At 34.4% G+C, this 14,827-nt stretch overlaps 2 protein-coding genes across 2 annotated transcripts; both read right to left on the bottom strand.

Moving 5' to 3' along the window:
* Window positions 1-2,389: 2,389 nt before the first annotated feature.
* Window positions 2,390-6,142, bottom strand: LOC144548958 (uncharacterized). Its single transcript, XM_078297695.1, has 2 exons — window positions 3,017-6,142; window positions 2,390-2,919 (listed from the first exon to the last, which is right to left on the bottom strand). The coding sequence occupies exons 1-2, from the start codon at window positions 6,138-6,140 to the stop codon at window positions 2,534-2,536; spliced, it is 3,510 nt and encodes a 1,169-aa protein (XP_078153821.1). The 5' UTR covers window positions 6,141-6,142; the 3' UTR covers window positions 2,390-2,533.
* A 4,807-nt stretch (window positions 6,143-10,949) lies between these two features.
* LOC144549055 (cyclin-B1-5-like) lies at window positions 10,950-13,155 on the bottom strand. The gene is made up of 6 exons (XM_078297815.1): window positions 13,135-13,155; window positions 12,910-12,948; window positions 12,751-12,811; window positions 12,457-12,561; window positions 11,993-12,295; window positions 10,950-11,907 (listed from the first exon to the last, which is right to left on the bottom strand). The coding sequence occupies exons 5-6, from the start codon at window positions 12,170-12,172 to the stop codon at window positions 11,713-11,715; spliced, it is 375 nt and encodes a 124-aa protein (XP_078153941.1). The 5' UTR covers window positions 12,173-12,295; window positions 12,457-12,561; window positions 12,751-12,811; window positions 12,910-12,948; window positions 13,135-13,155; the 3' UTR covers window positions 10,950-11,712.
* Window positions 13,156-14,827: the final 1,672 nt, after the last annotated feature.

The following is a 14,827-nucleotide window of genomic DNA, read 5'->3' as shown; positions in this document are numbered from 1 at the left end:
GTAGATGCTACCAACACATTTAGCTAGTTGATATGCATGTTATTTCGTATATGTTGCTGGTTTTGATGGCTTTGTGTTGCCAACTATTTCTATAGTTTCAATTTGTAGTATGCTACGTGATTTTCTTTGATGTATCGTTTATAGGATGTGTGTAAACAGGTACCAGTGGTTTGGTACCACGTTTGATAAACTCTGTAGGTTTCGTTTCTTAATGAAATCGGTGGTATGTACCACTTTTATTTTATTTTATTTTTTTTTTAAAAAAAAGAGATAAAGTTAGAGGTAGGAGAAAAAGGATGAGTAGATAGATAGCAGGCAGGTACTAGAGACAGAATAAAGATATCATGTTATGTTTAAAGTATAATTTCGTGGAGTACAATTGGGTGTTGACTTGAGCGTGGACTTGACTATGAGTCTATGAGGCTCTCAAAAAATCTCTGCCATATCTTTTGATTCTAAAGACATCTTTTAAGAGACTGCAATCTCTTTTATAACAGATGAGAAGTCCAACATAGATGTATGGTTTTTTTAATTGATTATGATGGGCTTAGGCTTGGGCTTGGGCTTGGGCATGGGCTTGGCCTAGGTGCAATTTTTGTTCGCCAAATCTATGTTAGGGCTTGGGCTTGGGCATGGACTTGACTATGAGTCTATGAGGCTCTCAAAAATATTTTTGCCTTATCTTTGATTCTGAAGACATCTTCAAAGTGACAGCATGTACATTAACATAAGGTTTTAAAAAAAAACAAAAAAACAAAAGAGATAGTGTAGCATGTACATTAACATAAGGTTTGGTTACTCGAAGATATTTTTGCCTTATTTTGGATTCATTTAAGTATTTAAAAATTGTTAAAACTGACAGGTAAGCTTCAAATATAATTTCATATACATACAAATATTTACTAGATCAATTTGAAAAAAAAAAAAATTTAAGAAACATATCATATATTGCATTTTCAGCTGCTTGTGTGTATCCTAGATGATTTTTATTATTTGTGTGAGACTGGAGACTTCCAAATGCAATATTAGAGAATTTAGATCAAGCCTTGTTTTGTCTTTCATTATTTGTGGGAGCCCAGAGACTTAAAGATATATAAAGAGTGCTTTGGATTTCTATTGATGAATTAGATTATTTCAACTTCATCACATACACAATTCTGCACAGGCAAGCAATAATTGAATATGATTAACGCACATTTATAGACCTCCAGCAGTCTTAAAATTGTTAATTTTAACCAAAAAGAAAAGAAGAGTAGTTTATTCGCCTATTCTGTATTTAAAAATAAAAAAATGATATATCATAGTTTTAAACATTTTGACAATATATACTATTTTCAAATTTTCAAATCGAAAAACATCAACCTTCTTACAGGTAGCCCAAACACCATGTTGGACCACTTTCACAATTGGTTTCTGGTCAATATCTCTCCTATTATATTGGACCCAAACCCAACCCTCTTAGCCCTTTCAACACGTAAACCTCATATATAGGCCTGTACATGTGCTTGATGTATAGAAGGACCCAATGAAACCTAATACAAATCTAAGCCCATCTTTCTCTCACCCACCTCAAACTCATCGTCCACAAAAGCTCACATTATTTCTCAACTCTCCATCTCTACATAACTACTGTTTATAAGAAACTTCTACAAATTATCAATGGTCAATTTATTTTTACTGATAGTTTAATTAAGATGTGGTTTTTTCTTCTCTTCCTTACTATTTTATTCGTCGAGTTTCACATTTCAGCAGAGAGTAAAAATAAGAACCACCTATACCTAACTCATTTTCAAATGCTCCGAATTTTTTTTTTCGTAACATAAATTTCCCAGCATTTTTAGTTATCCCAATTTCTTTTTGTAAATCAGTCCCGTTGGAATGTACAAAAAAGATATGAACAAAAAACTTCAAAAGTGATATGTAACTCTAGTTTGGGGTTACGGACCTTGCATGGTTATTTGTGACAGGCCACCTACATAATATATAACAGGTGAATTTTTTTTTTACTATAAAAGTTCAATTTTTCCCATGCCGGAGCTTGCTCCGGCCAAATCGGATTGGAAACTTATTTTCTACTAAAAAATAGAAAAAGTCAATAAAACATTAATTTTTAATTCATATCTCCTAAGATACATTATTTTTTGGGTTTGAATCTGATTCGTTCATTACATATTAGCACGAATCTTATAGGATCCATGTGCATTAAAAGTTCGGGGATTGATCCGGATTATGATCAGACGGTCTGGATTGAAACTCAAATGGTGAGGTAATGCAGAGTAGATGTATTCCCACACCGATCCGCCATGGTTTTTGAATAATTTTTGAGTTTGAAATTCTGATCATCCAATTAGAATCTAATTCAATTCAATTAATTTCAAAATTCATAACATTGTTTTAAAAATCATATCAATTTTAGCTATTACTTTCAACAATTCATTATTACAACATATATACTACAACAACATAAATTACCATAACTGCTATCCAAATTTTACAGATAATACAGATTTAGTGGAACCCTTCTTCTCTTCATCTATTTTGATCCTTTTTTCTCCATCTCTATAGCCAGCACCTTTGTTCGTGCTGAGTTCAACTCTTTGGCAACATCTTTGATAGAAATACGCTCTTTTGGCGACTCTTTGGAGCACAGAAGCCCTAATTGAATCACTGAAACCAAACAACTATAGACAATTTCAGGTGCATACATATTGTGTTCTCCATCAGTTTCAGAGAATAATTTAGCGTCGACAATGTCCATGACTTGGTCAGGGAAAGCCATCTCAACTTGCTTGTGAAGGCTCAAACCATCTCTGATTCTCTCGTCGGTTGCTGGACTTACTCCAGTGAACAACTCGAGCAGAAGAACTCCATAGCTGTACGCATCTCCTTCTACTGATGGCTGACCACCCATCCCATATTCTAGACGACGAAAAGTTAATAGTTACAGCCCTAAAATTTAGTACGTACGCATACTAAAAGAAAGTACTTCTCAAATAGTAAGATTTGCTGTATATACCTGGAGGAATGTAGCCAATAGAACCTTTGATTCCACTAGTGCTGGACATTGATTGAGAAGACATGGTATCAGTTTGAACCAAAAACCTTGCTAATCCAAAATCACTCACATGTGCAGTCATCTCATAATCCAAAAGGATATTACTAGGTTTGAGATCACAATGCACGATTGGTACAGTTAAATGGTAATGAAGATAATCTAGCGCTGACGCCACATCAAAGGCAATGTTCAATCTCTCGATGAAGGTGAGGCTTCTAAATGGCCGATCCGTACATACATTTGGATGCAACCATGTTTCCAAGCTATCATTTGGCATGAACTCAAAAACCAAAGCCTTGAAATCATTACCTTGATGGTCTATGCTAGAGCACAAACTTAGCACTTTTATAAGGTTCCGGTGTCTCACATTTTTTAATGCCTCGCATTCAGAGAAGAAACTTCTGCAAGCACTGTGTTTCTCAAGGTTTAACACCTTCACCGCAACGGTTGTCACATTCTCCAAGCTCATAACAGCTTTGTAAACTTCTCCAAATGAACCTCTTCCAATTAGATTATTTGGGGAGAAATTTTCAGTAGCTCTAAGAAGGTCATTGTACGAAACATGCCCTAACCCATATTTCAAAGCTTTATCAGATTGTGGTCTGTTTTGAGGTTTGTTTCTAGCATAATAAATCACTAACAAGCAAATGATTGCAATTATGCAAATAAAAGAACCAACAACATAACTTATGAGCACCACGTTTTTTTGAAAGTGATGTTTCTGTGTGGAAGGTTGTGAAATGCAGTGTGACAAATGCATTTCAGGTACTCCGCCACAAAGCTTTGGATTCCCTCTTACATCTAGACCACTGGCATTTTTGAAAATTCCTTCGTTTGGTAATTTGCCCTCAAAATTATTCAAAGAAATATTCAAATATTGCAAGTTCATTGTGCCCAGGAATTCAGGGACTTGACCAGAGAGCGAGTTGTTTGAGACATCAAGGATTTGCAACCCTATTAGTTTGCTCAAGCTCGATGGAATTGTTCCTCGAAACAGATTGCTATCAAGATAAAGGGCTTCAAGCACCTGGCATCCATCAATTGTGCTAGGAATCTCTCCACTCAACTTGTTATTCGACAGACGAATTGATTGTAGGTTTTTCAAGTCACCAATTTCTGGTGGCAAGATGCCAGTTAGATAATTGTATGACAAGTCCAAACTAATGGAAAGAAAAGGATGACTCATGATCTCTTTGGGAATTTCACCTACCAACTTATTTTTTGAAATATTCAGGAATTCTAAGAATTTCATGCTGCTAATTAACTCTGTTGGTATACTCCCTTCTAATGCATTATTATCTAGATATAGCTGGGTCATTTTGGTGAAATTGCCAAAAGTTGATGGGATTTGGCCTGAAATCATGTTACTCCTCATATTTAATCCTTCCAGTTTGAAAAGATTACCAATTTCTACAGGAATGATGCCACTGAGAAACATTCCGCCTAGGTTAAGCCTGTTTAAGTTATTGAGTTTTCGGAGCTCTGCTGGTATGCTTCCCGAAATTGGGTTATTATACAGTGAGAGTTCAAGAAGACTAGTAGAAAGGTTTGTTATAGAACTAGGTAACACTCCTCGTAGTTGGTTGTCTCCAATACCTAACACTTGTAACAAACTACAATTGGTCAAAGCATCCATGAAACTCCATTCGTGTGGTCTCTTGGCTTCTAGTTGATTAGAATAAAAAAGAACTCTTCGAAGATTTTGTAGGGCTCCAAAGCTAGATGGTATTACGCCAGTAAAGTAATTATAATGTAATTCAACATGAGTAAGAGCAGAACAATTGGATATGGATTGGGGAATTTTTCCTTGGAGTTGATTGTAAAAGAGGTGTAGATATTTCAAGTTTGGTAAAGCATTGCACATATCGAAAGGGAGAGTTCCAGCAAGCAGGTTATTACCAAGGTGCAAAGTAAATAATGCTGATAGGTTGTAAAGGGAGTGTGGTATTTCGCCCAAAATGTTGTTTTGATATAGTACAAAAACCTGGAGGTTTTGAAGCTTTCCGAGTTCATTTGGGATTAATCCACTTAACATATTTTCAGAAAGATAAATTTCCACCAAGTTAATAAGGTTGCCCAAGCTAGACGGGATGTGACCGCTAATGCTATTTTGGTGAAGAACGAGAAGTGATAGTTTGGTAAGGTTACCTAAAGTATGTGGGATGGAACCAGTGAGCTTATTATTGTTAAGATAAAGACGTGATAGGTTAGTAAGTTTGCCTAAATCATCAGGAATATCACCATTAAAATTATTTTGGTGAAGAAATAGAAGTGATAGTTTGGTAAGGTTACCTAAGGTAGGTGGGATGGAACCAGTGAACTTATTATTGTAAAGATAAAGACATGATAGGTTAGTAAGTTTGCCTATATCAACAGGAATATCACCATTAAAATTATTTTGGTGAAGATAAAGATATATTAGGCTACTAATGTTGCACAAGGTGGAAGGAATTGATCCTGTTAGATTATTGCCATATAGTCCTAAATATTGGAGCTGTGGGATGAGGCCGAATTCCAATGGTATACCTCCTGTGAGGAAGTTATTCCCCAGACTGATTTTTTTCAATTCTTTGCATTGCACTAAGTTAGATGGGATGGTTCCATGGAGATTATTAATTCTTAAATAAATAACTTCTAGATTTGAACAATTACTTAGAGTAGATGGAATAATACCATCGAGAAAATTCCTACTCAAGTTGAGAAAACGTAGCCTACCCAAGTTTCCAATCTCTACTGGGATACTTCCTCTCAGCTGGTTATCAGAGAGACTCATCCTTTGAAGGAACGTGAGGTTTGTTAGGGATGGAGATATATAACCTGACAATTGTTTGGAGTCAAGAATGAGAGCAGTCACTCTATCAGGATGGTGCCGGCCACACAAGATCCCTTGCCATTGACAGTGGTGCAGTGACTCGTTCCATGAGGAGAGAACTCCAAATGGGTCATCATGTATTTGGGACTTGAAGGAGAGAAGTGCTGATCGATCAGTTTTACTAGTTGTTACTATGGCAGATAGAGAAAAGGAAGATAAGGTTAAGAGACTTAAGAGGAGGTGAATACTGAGCATGGTATAACAACATTCCATGATTTGTGTAATGAAGGCAATGGGTTTCTCTCACAGTGTGCTGCTCTTCTTATAGTTAAGTAAATGGAGATGTATGGTTGGAAAGAAGTTGACCACAAGTTATTAAAAATATATATATATGTCGTACTGGTTTAATTAAAAGCTGGAGATGACTGGTTACATATGAAAGTATGAGAATGATACTACTCAACTCAGAATATATCCCTATAGAATCAACAAGCAAACCAATATCATTATGACACAGTTATGAAAGTTATCTTAATTACTTAAAAAGTAAGATTTAATTAACAAAGAAGCGGGGATTAGCGAATCTTTTAAGTACCGTTGCCGGTGACCAAGTCTAGTACACGGAAAATGCTCCCGATATAATTTTGTATTTGCAAATGCACTCCTTTATTTGTGGACAAGAAATATTAAACTAACTAGTTGGGGAAATTTCAAAACATCTTGGATTACCAATTATCTATTTCTCAATTTGTCACTAAGCGCATAATGTTATAACTATATCTGAAAAGAAAGGGAGTTTTGTCCGAAAGGTTTTAGACAACATTTTATTAAATGTTCGTTTACATTCAAGAATTAGTTTTGGTTTAGTGGTAAAGACAATATTCAAATAGGATTCATTTATGAGGGATTGCAGGTTCAACGCCCAAAGAGGATTCCTACCTCAAACTTTTACTCAAAAAGTCTCTTTATATCAATCTAAATAAAATTAAGTCTAGTTGTGTCTCATTTTTTTGGCAAATCGGAACAACCTTGTAGTTCTAACTCCTCTCGTTTACCTTGATTTTGAAATTTTCTTTTCTAATTTTGCAGGTGCGTCTAGGACACGGTGATATTATGTGCAATTTTTTTGCAGTTGGATAGATGAAATGCTGAATTATTTGTTCAAGTTGTATTTTTTTCGGTTTAATTTATTAGTCATATTTTATTGTTAAGAACAATATTTATTTGTGAATTTCTTTGTTTGTGCATCGTATTGTACAATATATATGTTTTTATATGAATGTTGTGTTATGTTCAACCTGCTATATATTCTTTATCTAGAAAACTACTAATTTGTGTAAAGTAAAATATATTTTCATCTTCATTCATTCATCCTCAAAACCTTTAAATAAAACCCAACTTCAGATAAAAAAATAAACTACTAATTACATTTGTCGTCGCTTGTGAAATTATAATTTTGCAGGTGCGTCCAATAATTTTGGACCAGGTCTGTTAATAATTTTGTGTAACGGTTTGACTCGTCTAATCCTCTATTGCATTAATTTTGGACCAGAAATACTTAACGACGGTGACCAAGTTAAGGAAATTATTCAGGCAAAACCCATCATAAATAAATAAAATTTCGAAAAAAGAAAAAAAGTAGGAAATTATCAGCGAATCTTTTAACCATTGATAGTGACCAAGTCTGATACACATGCACGGAAAATGCTCACTTATAATTCCGTATTTGTAAAGTCACTCCTTTCTTTGTGGAGGAAAAGATCCTCAACTAGTTGAGGAAATTTCAATGCACCAATTATCTTATTCAAAGTTTTAATGCATCATGGCTCACCAATTTCAATGCATCATGACCAAGTCTAGAAAGAGGGACATTTTAGAAAATATCTTATTCAAAGTTTGTTTACATTCGAGAATCAGTCTTTAATTTAGTGGTAGAGGCAATATATTTTTTATAAGAGATCGCGGGTTCGAACTTTTACTGTGTTATGTTTAACCTGCTATATATTCTTTAACTCAAAAAATACTAATTTGTGAAGTAAAATATATTTTCATCTTCATTCATTCATCCTCAAAACCTTTACAAAAACCAAATACAGATAAAATAAATAAACTGGTTACATAGGTAATATCCTCGCACCAATCAAAAGAGCTACGCAGATAATATGTGCGCAGATAAATAGTGTGCCCAAGTATTATATATTATTATTTTTAAATGGTAACTAAAAATATTCTGTGAAAAACAACCTCCTCACAGGTAGGGGTGGCAACGAATCGAACCGAATCAAACTTACCCTAGGTTTGAGTTTGGTTTGAATTAGATTCGAAGCGAACCTGGTTTGATTCGTTTCGAATCGAACCCATTTCGAAAAAAGAAAAAAAAGTAGGAAATTATCAGCGAATCTTTTAACCATTGACAGTGACCAAGTTTGATACACGGAAAATGCTCACTTATAATTCCGTATTTGCAAAGTCACTCCTTTCTTTGTGGAGGGAAAGATCCTCAACTAGTTGAGGAAATTTCAATGCACCAATTATCTTATTCACAGTTTTAATGCATCATGGCCCACCAATTTCAATGCATCATGACCAAGTCTAGAAAGAGGGAGATTTTAGAAAATATCTTATTCAAAGTTTGTTTACATTCGAGAATCAGTCTTTAGTTTAGTGGTAGAGGCAATATATTTTGTATAAGAGATCGCGGGTTCGAACTTTTACTGTGTTATGTTTAACCTGCTATATATTCTTTAACTCGGAAAATACTAATTTGTGAAGTAAAATATATTTTCATCTTCATTCATTCATCCTCAAAACCTTTACAAAAACCAAATACAGATAAAATAAATAAACTGGTTACATAGGTAATATCCTCGCACCAATCAAAAGAGCTACGCAGATAATATGTGCGCAGATAAATAGTGTGCCCAAGTATTATATATTATTATTTTTAAATGGTAACTAAAAATATTCTGTGAAAAACAACCTCCTCACAGGTAGGGGTGGCAACGAATCGAACCGAATCAAACTTACCCTAGGTTTGAGTTTGGTTTGAATTAGATTCGAAACGAACCTTGTTTTGATTCGTTTCGAATCGAACCCATTTCGAATCGAACTAATTGCGAACTACACATTTTTCGAATCGAATCACGAACTAAATTATTTTTTAAGCAGCCCTAGTTATACCGGTAGTTTATATATTAATTTTTTCTCACGGGACAAAATTCACATGGCTTCCTTTTACCGGTATGAAATGAGTGTTTTTAAGTCGAAAAATTGTTTATGAAAAAATATATCACAACAAATAATTGTAAAAAGAGGATTAAGTACAAGAACTGAAATATACAGTAAAACAAGTAATCTTACCTCGAGTGCTCACTCGATCAAACGCTCGATCGGACCATCTAATGAAGTGAGAATCTGAAAGGTAGAGAAGGAGAATGAGAGACGGTCGAAGAGAGAGGAGAGGCAGCCGTCTAAGCCGGAGAGAAGAGTAACAGCCGGAGAGACAGCCAGTCGCCGAGAGCATCGGCTAGGTTTTAGAGAGAGAGGGAGAGTGAGTTAGGGAGAGGCGGAGAGAGAACTATGTTCTTGAGATTTGAGAGTGATGGAGCGTCGGTTAAGTTAAATTATGACTCTCTATCTTGGGTTTTAATTTCATCAGGTAAATGAACGGCCGATGTTATTATGAGATTCGAACCACCAAAAAATCACAAACCCATTTCGATCGAACCAGGCTAGGTTTGAGTTTGGTTTGAATTAATTCCGAACTGAAACTGGTTTGGTTCGTTTCAATTCGAACCTATTTCAAATCGAATTAAACTCGAATCAAATCCGAATCAAACCCGAATCGAATTACGAACCTCGAATTTTTTTGCCAGCCCTACTCACAGGTAGGGATCTGTATCCTCTGTAGCATGGTTCTGAAACTCATAATCAGAATCGGAATCAGGTTCTTGACCGTGGAATCGGAATCAGATGAATCGGCCGGAATCAGATTGGTAACTCGGATTTTTTTGGCAGACGCTTATTTTGTAGTAAAAAAGTAGGAAAACAATTGATCAAAATTATTTGTATAAAAACTATGTTAAGACTATGTTAATTATTATAATTCGATAATTAATCTTGACAAGGATATAATTACATTCATACAACTTAAAGATATCTAGCTAGAATCAAGTATGACTAAACATAAAAATTAATGTTTATATTATCATTTTATTTATGTAAAATAAAGATTATAATAATTTCTCACTTGTTCATGTTATTAAAATTCAAATGAATTTTATCCGATAGTTTCTCAATTAATATTATAATAATTTATCAATTAATATGATAGTTCAAATTAATTTTATAATTTAGTTTTCAAAGAATAGTAAGTCTCGTCTGCAAATTGATCTTTGAGATTCTACTGTAATAAATATTTGTTCGACTAAATGTATCTTCAATGGTCATTCTTTTTTGTTCCCACTGGTCCACTGGACCAAACACCTTTTCCTTCTATATATTTACTAGTATCGTACCCGTGCGTTGCAACGGAGGCATTTTATAAGATAACAAAATAATATTCTCATACAAAATGACATATTTTCATAAAAAAAAATTGACCAATAAAAAGAATACTTATTCAATAATGAAGTTAAATTAGCTCAATCCAGTCACCTTGTTTCATTGGACTTTTAATTTAACTTCATTTTTCCTAAATTTCAAAAATCAAATAAATAATTAAATAGAACTTTCTATAATATAAACAAAGCCAACAGGTAAAACATACAAATTCTCCACATTTTGAATGATATAAACCTAACAATATAATTTTTTTTTAAAAACCATACTTGCTCCTGCTGTGAGACTTGCATCTTCAAGTGCTTACACAACTTCTCATGTACATACTTTAAAAATTCAAATTCCGTGAAGTGCATTGACATCTTGGCTGTTATAAACTTTGCATTGGTGTTAAGCCGAAGTATTAGATTGAATTAAATATTAATATTTGGCTACATGGTAGACTTGATACTAAACTTTAAATCTGTGAAGTTTCATTCAAAAACAAAGAACCAATTTGCTGTATTAAAATTGTGAAGTAGGTAAGATGGTGAAAATTGTGCAAAAACAATGAACAAAGTTCTAAAGTAAAAATAAAAAATAAAAAAATAATTAAATATGCATAAAATCATAAAAAATTCTGAAACATATGGGAAATCCACTTTAGAATATAGATGCATGAAATAAGTATCATGACATGTACAAAAAACTTGAGAACTCATCAGAAAGGGATGAGCAAAAATCATCTCATACATGTCATATGTTGTCCCGAGTTTCTCCTGAATTAATTTGACTTGGGCCTTATATGGTGACACTACACCCACATTGATATTTTGTCTCATGTTGAAAGATTCTGTTTCAAGTGACAAATTGACAATGATATGAACACCTTAAATTTATAATGCTCATCTTTGAGAACTTAAAAACCTCATCTACATATCTATTATTTTGAATTTTCATGCAATTATTCTCATATAACATTCCACTGCACATCAATTATCTATCAGTGACAAATTAGTAAAAGAAAGCAAGTCAGAGGACATAGCCACAACAGGAATTTGACGCAAGTCAGATGACTCCTTCATAATTAATTATGATGCCTTCTAAAATAAGTTCCACAAGTACAAAATCTGAAGGTGAAAGTAACCAGTGCATATAATTAAAGGTAGGTTATTTTTTTAAATATTATTACCTTCAGTTGGAGCTGTGTCTTTGGTACTACCATCTTCTCCAGAGAAAGGTTCCGGTCAAATATGTACACTGTCAAGTAAAGAGTTTCTGGTCTCAGTTTGAACCTGTTGTGCACTTAAACAATCCAATCCAGTACAATTGCTCTCCTCCTAGGGTTTGTATCAGTTTGATGAACCATATAATCATGGTTGTAGCATTTGTAGATGTCTTCAATGTATTCAACCACCGCAAGTTGGTTGTTGGTATCAGTTGCATCAATATCCTCTATTTCTGCCTCCTTTCTTGCTTTCTCATTTATCCCACATACAAACTTTCAAACATATAGATATATAGTTAATTGGTAAGGAGCGAAAATAATGTGATAATACTCATAATAATAATGAAAAAGTACTCACCTTGCTTCGTGCACTGAGTACAGATGTGAGAGTATGCACCTCCCTTATTCTAGAATATTCAGACTTCATTATTGGATCCAACCGACTGTTCTTCTTTACCTTTTTTCCTCCGTGCTTATGGGATGGTATTGGTAGAGGTGGTGCTTTAGCCACACTTGGATCCGACCAACTGTTCTGCATTACCTTTTTTCCTTGTTGCTTAGGGGATGGTAGAGATAGAGGTGGAGGTGGTGCTTTAGCCACATTGCTTTTCTTTGCAATGGGTCTCTGCTCAACACGCTTCTGTACTGCCTGACTATTAATCTACAAACGCACGCAAAATTTAATTTCAATAAGCAACTTAATATCAACTGGTGTCCACTTTTACTAACAACTAATGAGCTATCAGTTCTTTAACATAATACACCAACCTTTGGTACTTTTATATTTGATTACTAAATTTTAATTTTAATTGTGAAAGGGACCTGTTTTTGTTTGAGTGTTGGTTTGGCGACACATGTGGCCTTCCATGTGGCAGGTTCCACATTTACTGGTTTTCCGACTTCTTTTGCCAGCTCAGTGCCTGATTTCTGTAAATACGGGTGAAAAGATTAGGTAGAATAAATTTTACAAATTAAACAGATACGTGTACAGCACCATACCGTAATGGATTGATGGTGCATATCATAACATATATAATTAATTCAAATCATGGCCAGTACCTAATAAATATCAAAGTTTTTTAGTTACACATAGAGATACAGGGGTGCATGCATTACCTTACTACCAGACACAGTGGTGGCTGTCTGTGCATTTGCAAGCAGCTTAGCACCAAAACTCCTAAAAAAATAATTTTTGATAAAATTAAAGAAATCTGAATAATAAAAATCATTCACATAGTCAGCACTGGTACAACAATTATATCAATAAACACATACCTTGTTATTGGACGGTTTATGGGTTTCCTGTTCAAGATCCTGTGTCGTATCAATAAAACAATCTTGTGTCAGATTGTATTCCCTCATCTGCAATGTCTGCTATGTTATAATTTTATCTTGCACAGCCACCTATAAAATCCATAATTGTAACTAAAGAAATGATAGAAATTGTTTGTACAATAACGATACAATATAGTATGAATTCAGATCCACTATATTTTGTACCAGTATAATGCTGTATGGACCACACCGAAACATTAAGAAACCAAGTATCATTCTATATACTATTGCTCCATCTCTTCAGCGGCTTTCTTTTTATCGAGGTACCTTTTTTTATGCAACAAAAGAAAAGAGAAGGCATTAAAAATATAAAAATAAAAATAAGAGGTGCACTAATTAGAAAGGATTAATTTGAAATTATTGTCTACCTCTACCAAGTGTAAATAAATTTCTGGAGAAAGAATTTATGAACAATAAATTTTCTGGACAATAAATTAATACAATAAATTTGCTTAGGGAATGGTAGAGGTAGAATAAATTTCTGGACAATAATTTTTCAGTTCAGTGATTCTTTGCTTAGGAGATGGTAGAGATAAACAATAAATCTTTGAATGTCAAATTATTGATATTAAGCATCAATTTTCTCTCTCTCTAGGGTTTCGGTGATATATCCCTCTCTCTCGCAATCTCTATTTTGAACCAAATATATCTAAAGAGGTCGCAGTGAGATGCTAGTTGCAGTCTTTAAAGAAGTTATTTGTGTCGTGCTCTAGGGTTAGGGTTTTCGGTCCTCAGAGAGGAGGGTTTGGCTCGGTTCTCCGGCTCAGAAAGAGAGACAGGGGGGAGCATTTATGCTCAGTGCTCGGATAAGAGAGAGAGGGCGAAAGTTTTGGCCTTTTGGGTTCGGTGCTCTACCGAGAGCGGGCGGAGGTTTTTGGGAAGAGTAAATAGCGGAGGTTTCTTTTTAACGTGAGTTGAGATAGTTTCTTTGTTTGGCTGTCTTTTTTTTTTTTTACAAAACTCTCTCTCATCCATATGGCGATATGTGTAGCGAGTATCATTATAACTAAATTTAGACTTCTACACATATAAAGGATATATTTAATCAAAGAAAAATTCAGATTCAATCTGAATTTTGATTAATAAATTCCAACCACACAACTTTCTGTCATCCAATTCAATTTAAAGTGCATAATATAGAGGAGAGATTGATCCAATAAATCTTTCTTCCTCATAGAACTCTTCGTTTTCTTTTGTCCCAAATCGAACAGTCATCTATCTTCTCAAACCGACAATGATAAATCCAAATTGACGCCTAGAAGATGCGGAATCGGCCCCAAATAGAAGAGAATCTCCTCAAATCGTAAGAATCGGACTGATTTGGAGTAAAATCTAGGTTAAATCGGCCGAGTCATCCCGGTTCCACTGATTTTCGGTGGAAAAAATGTTCGGGCGAGAAACTCAGGTGAATCTCGGCCGAGTCAACTCGGACTCGACTGATTTTCCAAACCATGCTCAGTAGTACTCAATCTCAGTCATGTAATCGCTTTGTCGGATCAGAGGTGGAACACAAGTCTTTAAATTCATGCCAGGTTTATTAAAATTTGTGCAGATTAAAACGGACAGGTGTAGATTCCTTATTCTGCATCGTCAAGTGGCTATAAGTTCCTCTCCTTGGTTTTTTAGCTGAATTGGGCTTTGGAAAGAAGTAGGATGAAACTGTTGAATTTCACAGCACCGATGCCCAAGGCCCAAATACTCCTGGATTGTTCAAGAAACATCATATATAAACTAAGTCGGTAGTTATGTAGAAGATTATGTAGAGTGTGTTTGTTTGTAAGGACAGCCAAATTAAAATAGTTGTTGTTTGTTTTATTAGAATAATAAAATTTCAAATTCTTAAGAATAGAGAGAGAGA

Source organism: Carex rostrata, chromosome 34, assembly GCF_964058835.1.
Source record: "Carex rostrata chromosome 34, lpCarRost1.2, whole genome shotgun sequence".
NCBI lineage: Eukaryota > Viridiplantae > Streptophyta > Magnoliopsida > Poales > Cyperaceae > Carex > Carex rostrata.
This window is presented reverse-complemented; position numbering and strand designations above follow the sequence as displayed.

What these genes read in the sequence shown, in the direction of transcription:
- LOC144549055 (XM_078297815.1), bottom strand. Translation starts at nt 12,172, where the DNA reads ATGCAGAACAGTTGGTCGGATCCAAGTGTGGCTAAAGCACCACCTCTA. An exon ending in TACTCAGTGCACGAAGCAAG is followed by an intron (nt 11,908 to 11,992) that starts GTGAGTACTTTT and finishes TATGTTTGAAAG; the next exon opens with TTTGTATGTGGGATAAATGA.
- LOC144548958 (XM_078297695.1), bottom strand. Translation starts at nt 6,140, where the DNA reads ATGGAATGTTGTTATACCATGCTCAGTATTCACCTCCTCTTAAGTCTC. An exon ending in TATTGGCTACATTCCTCCAG is followed by an intron (nt 2,920 to 3,016) that starts GTATATACAGCA and finishes TTCGTCGTCTAG; the next exon opens with AATATGGGATGGGTGGTCAG.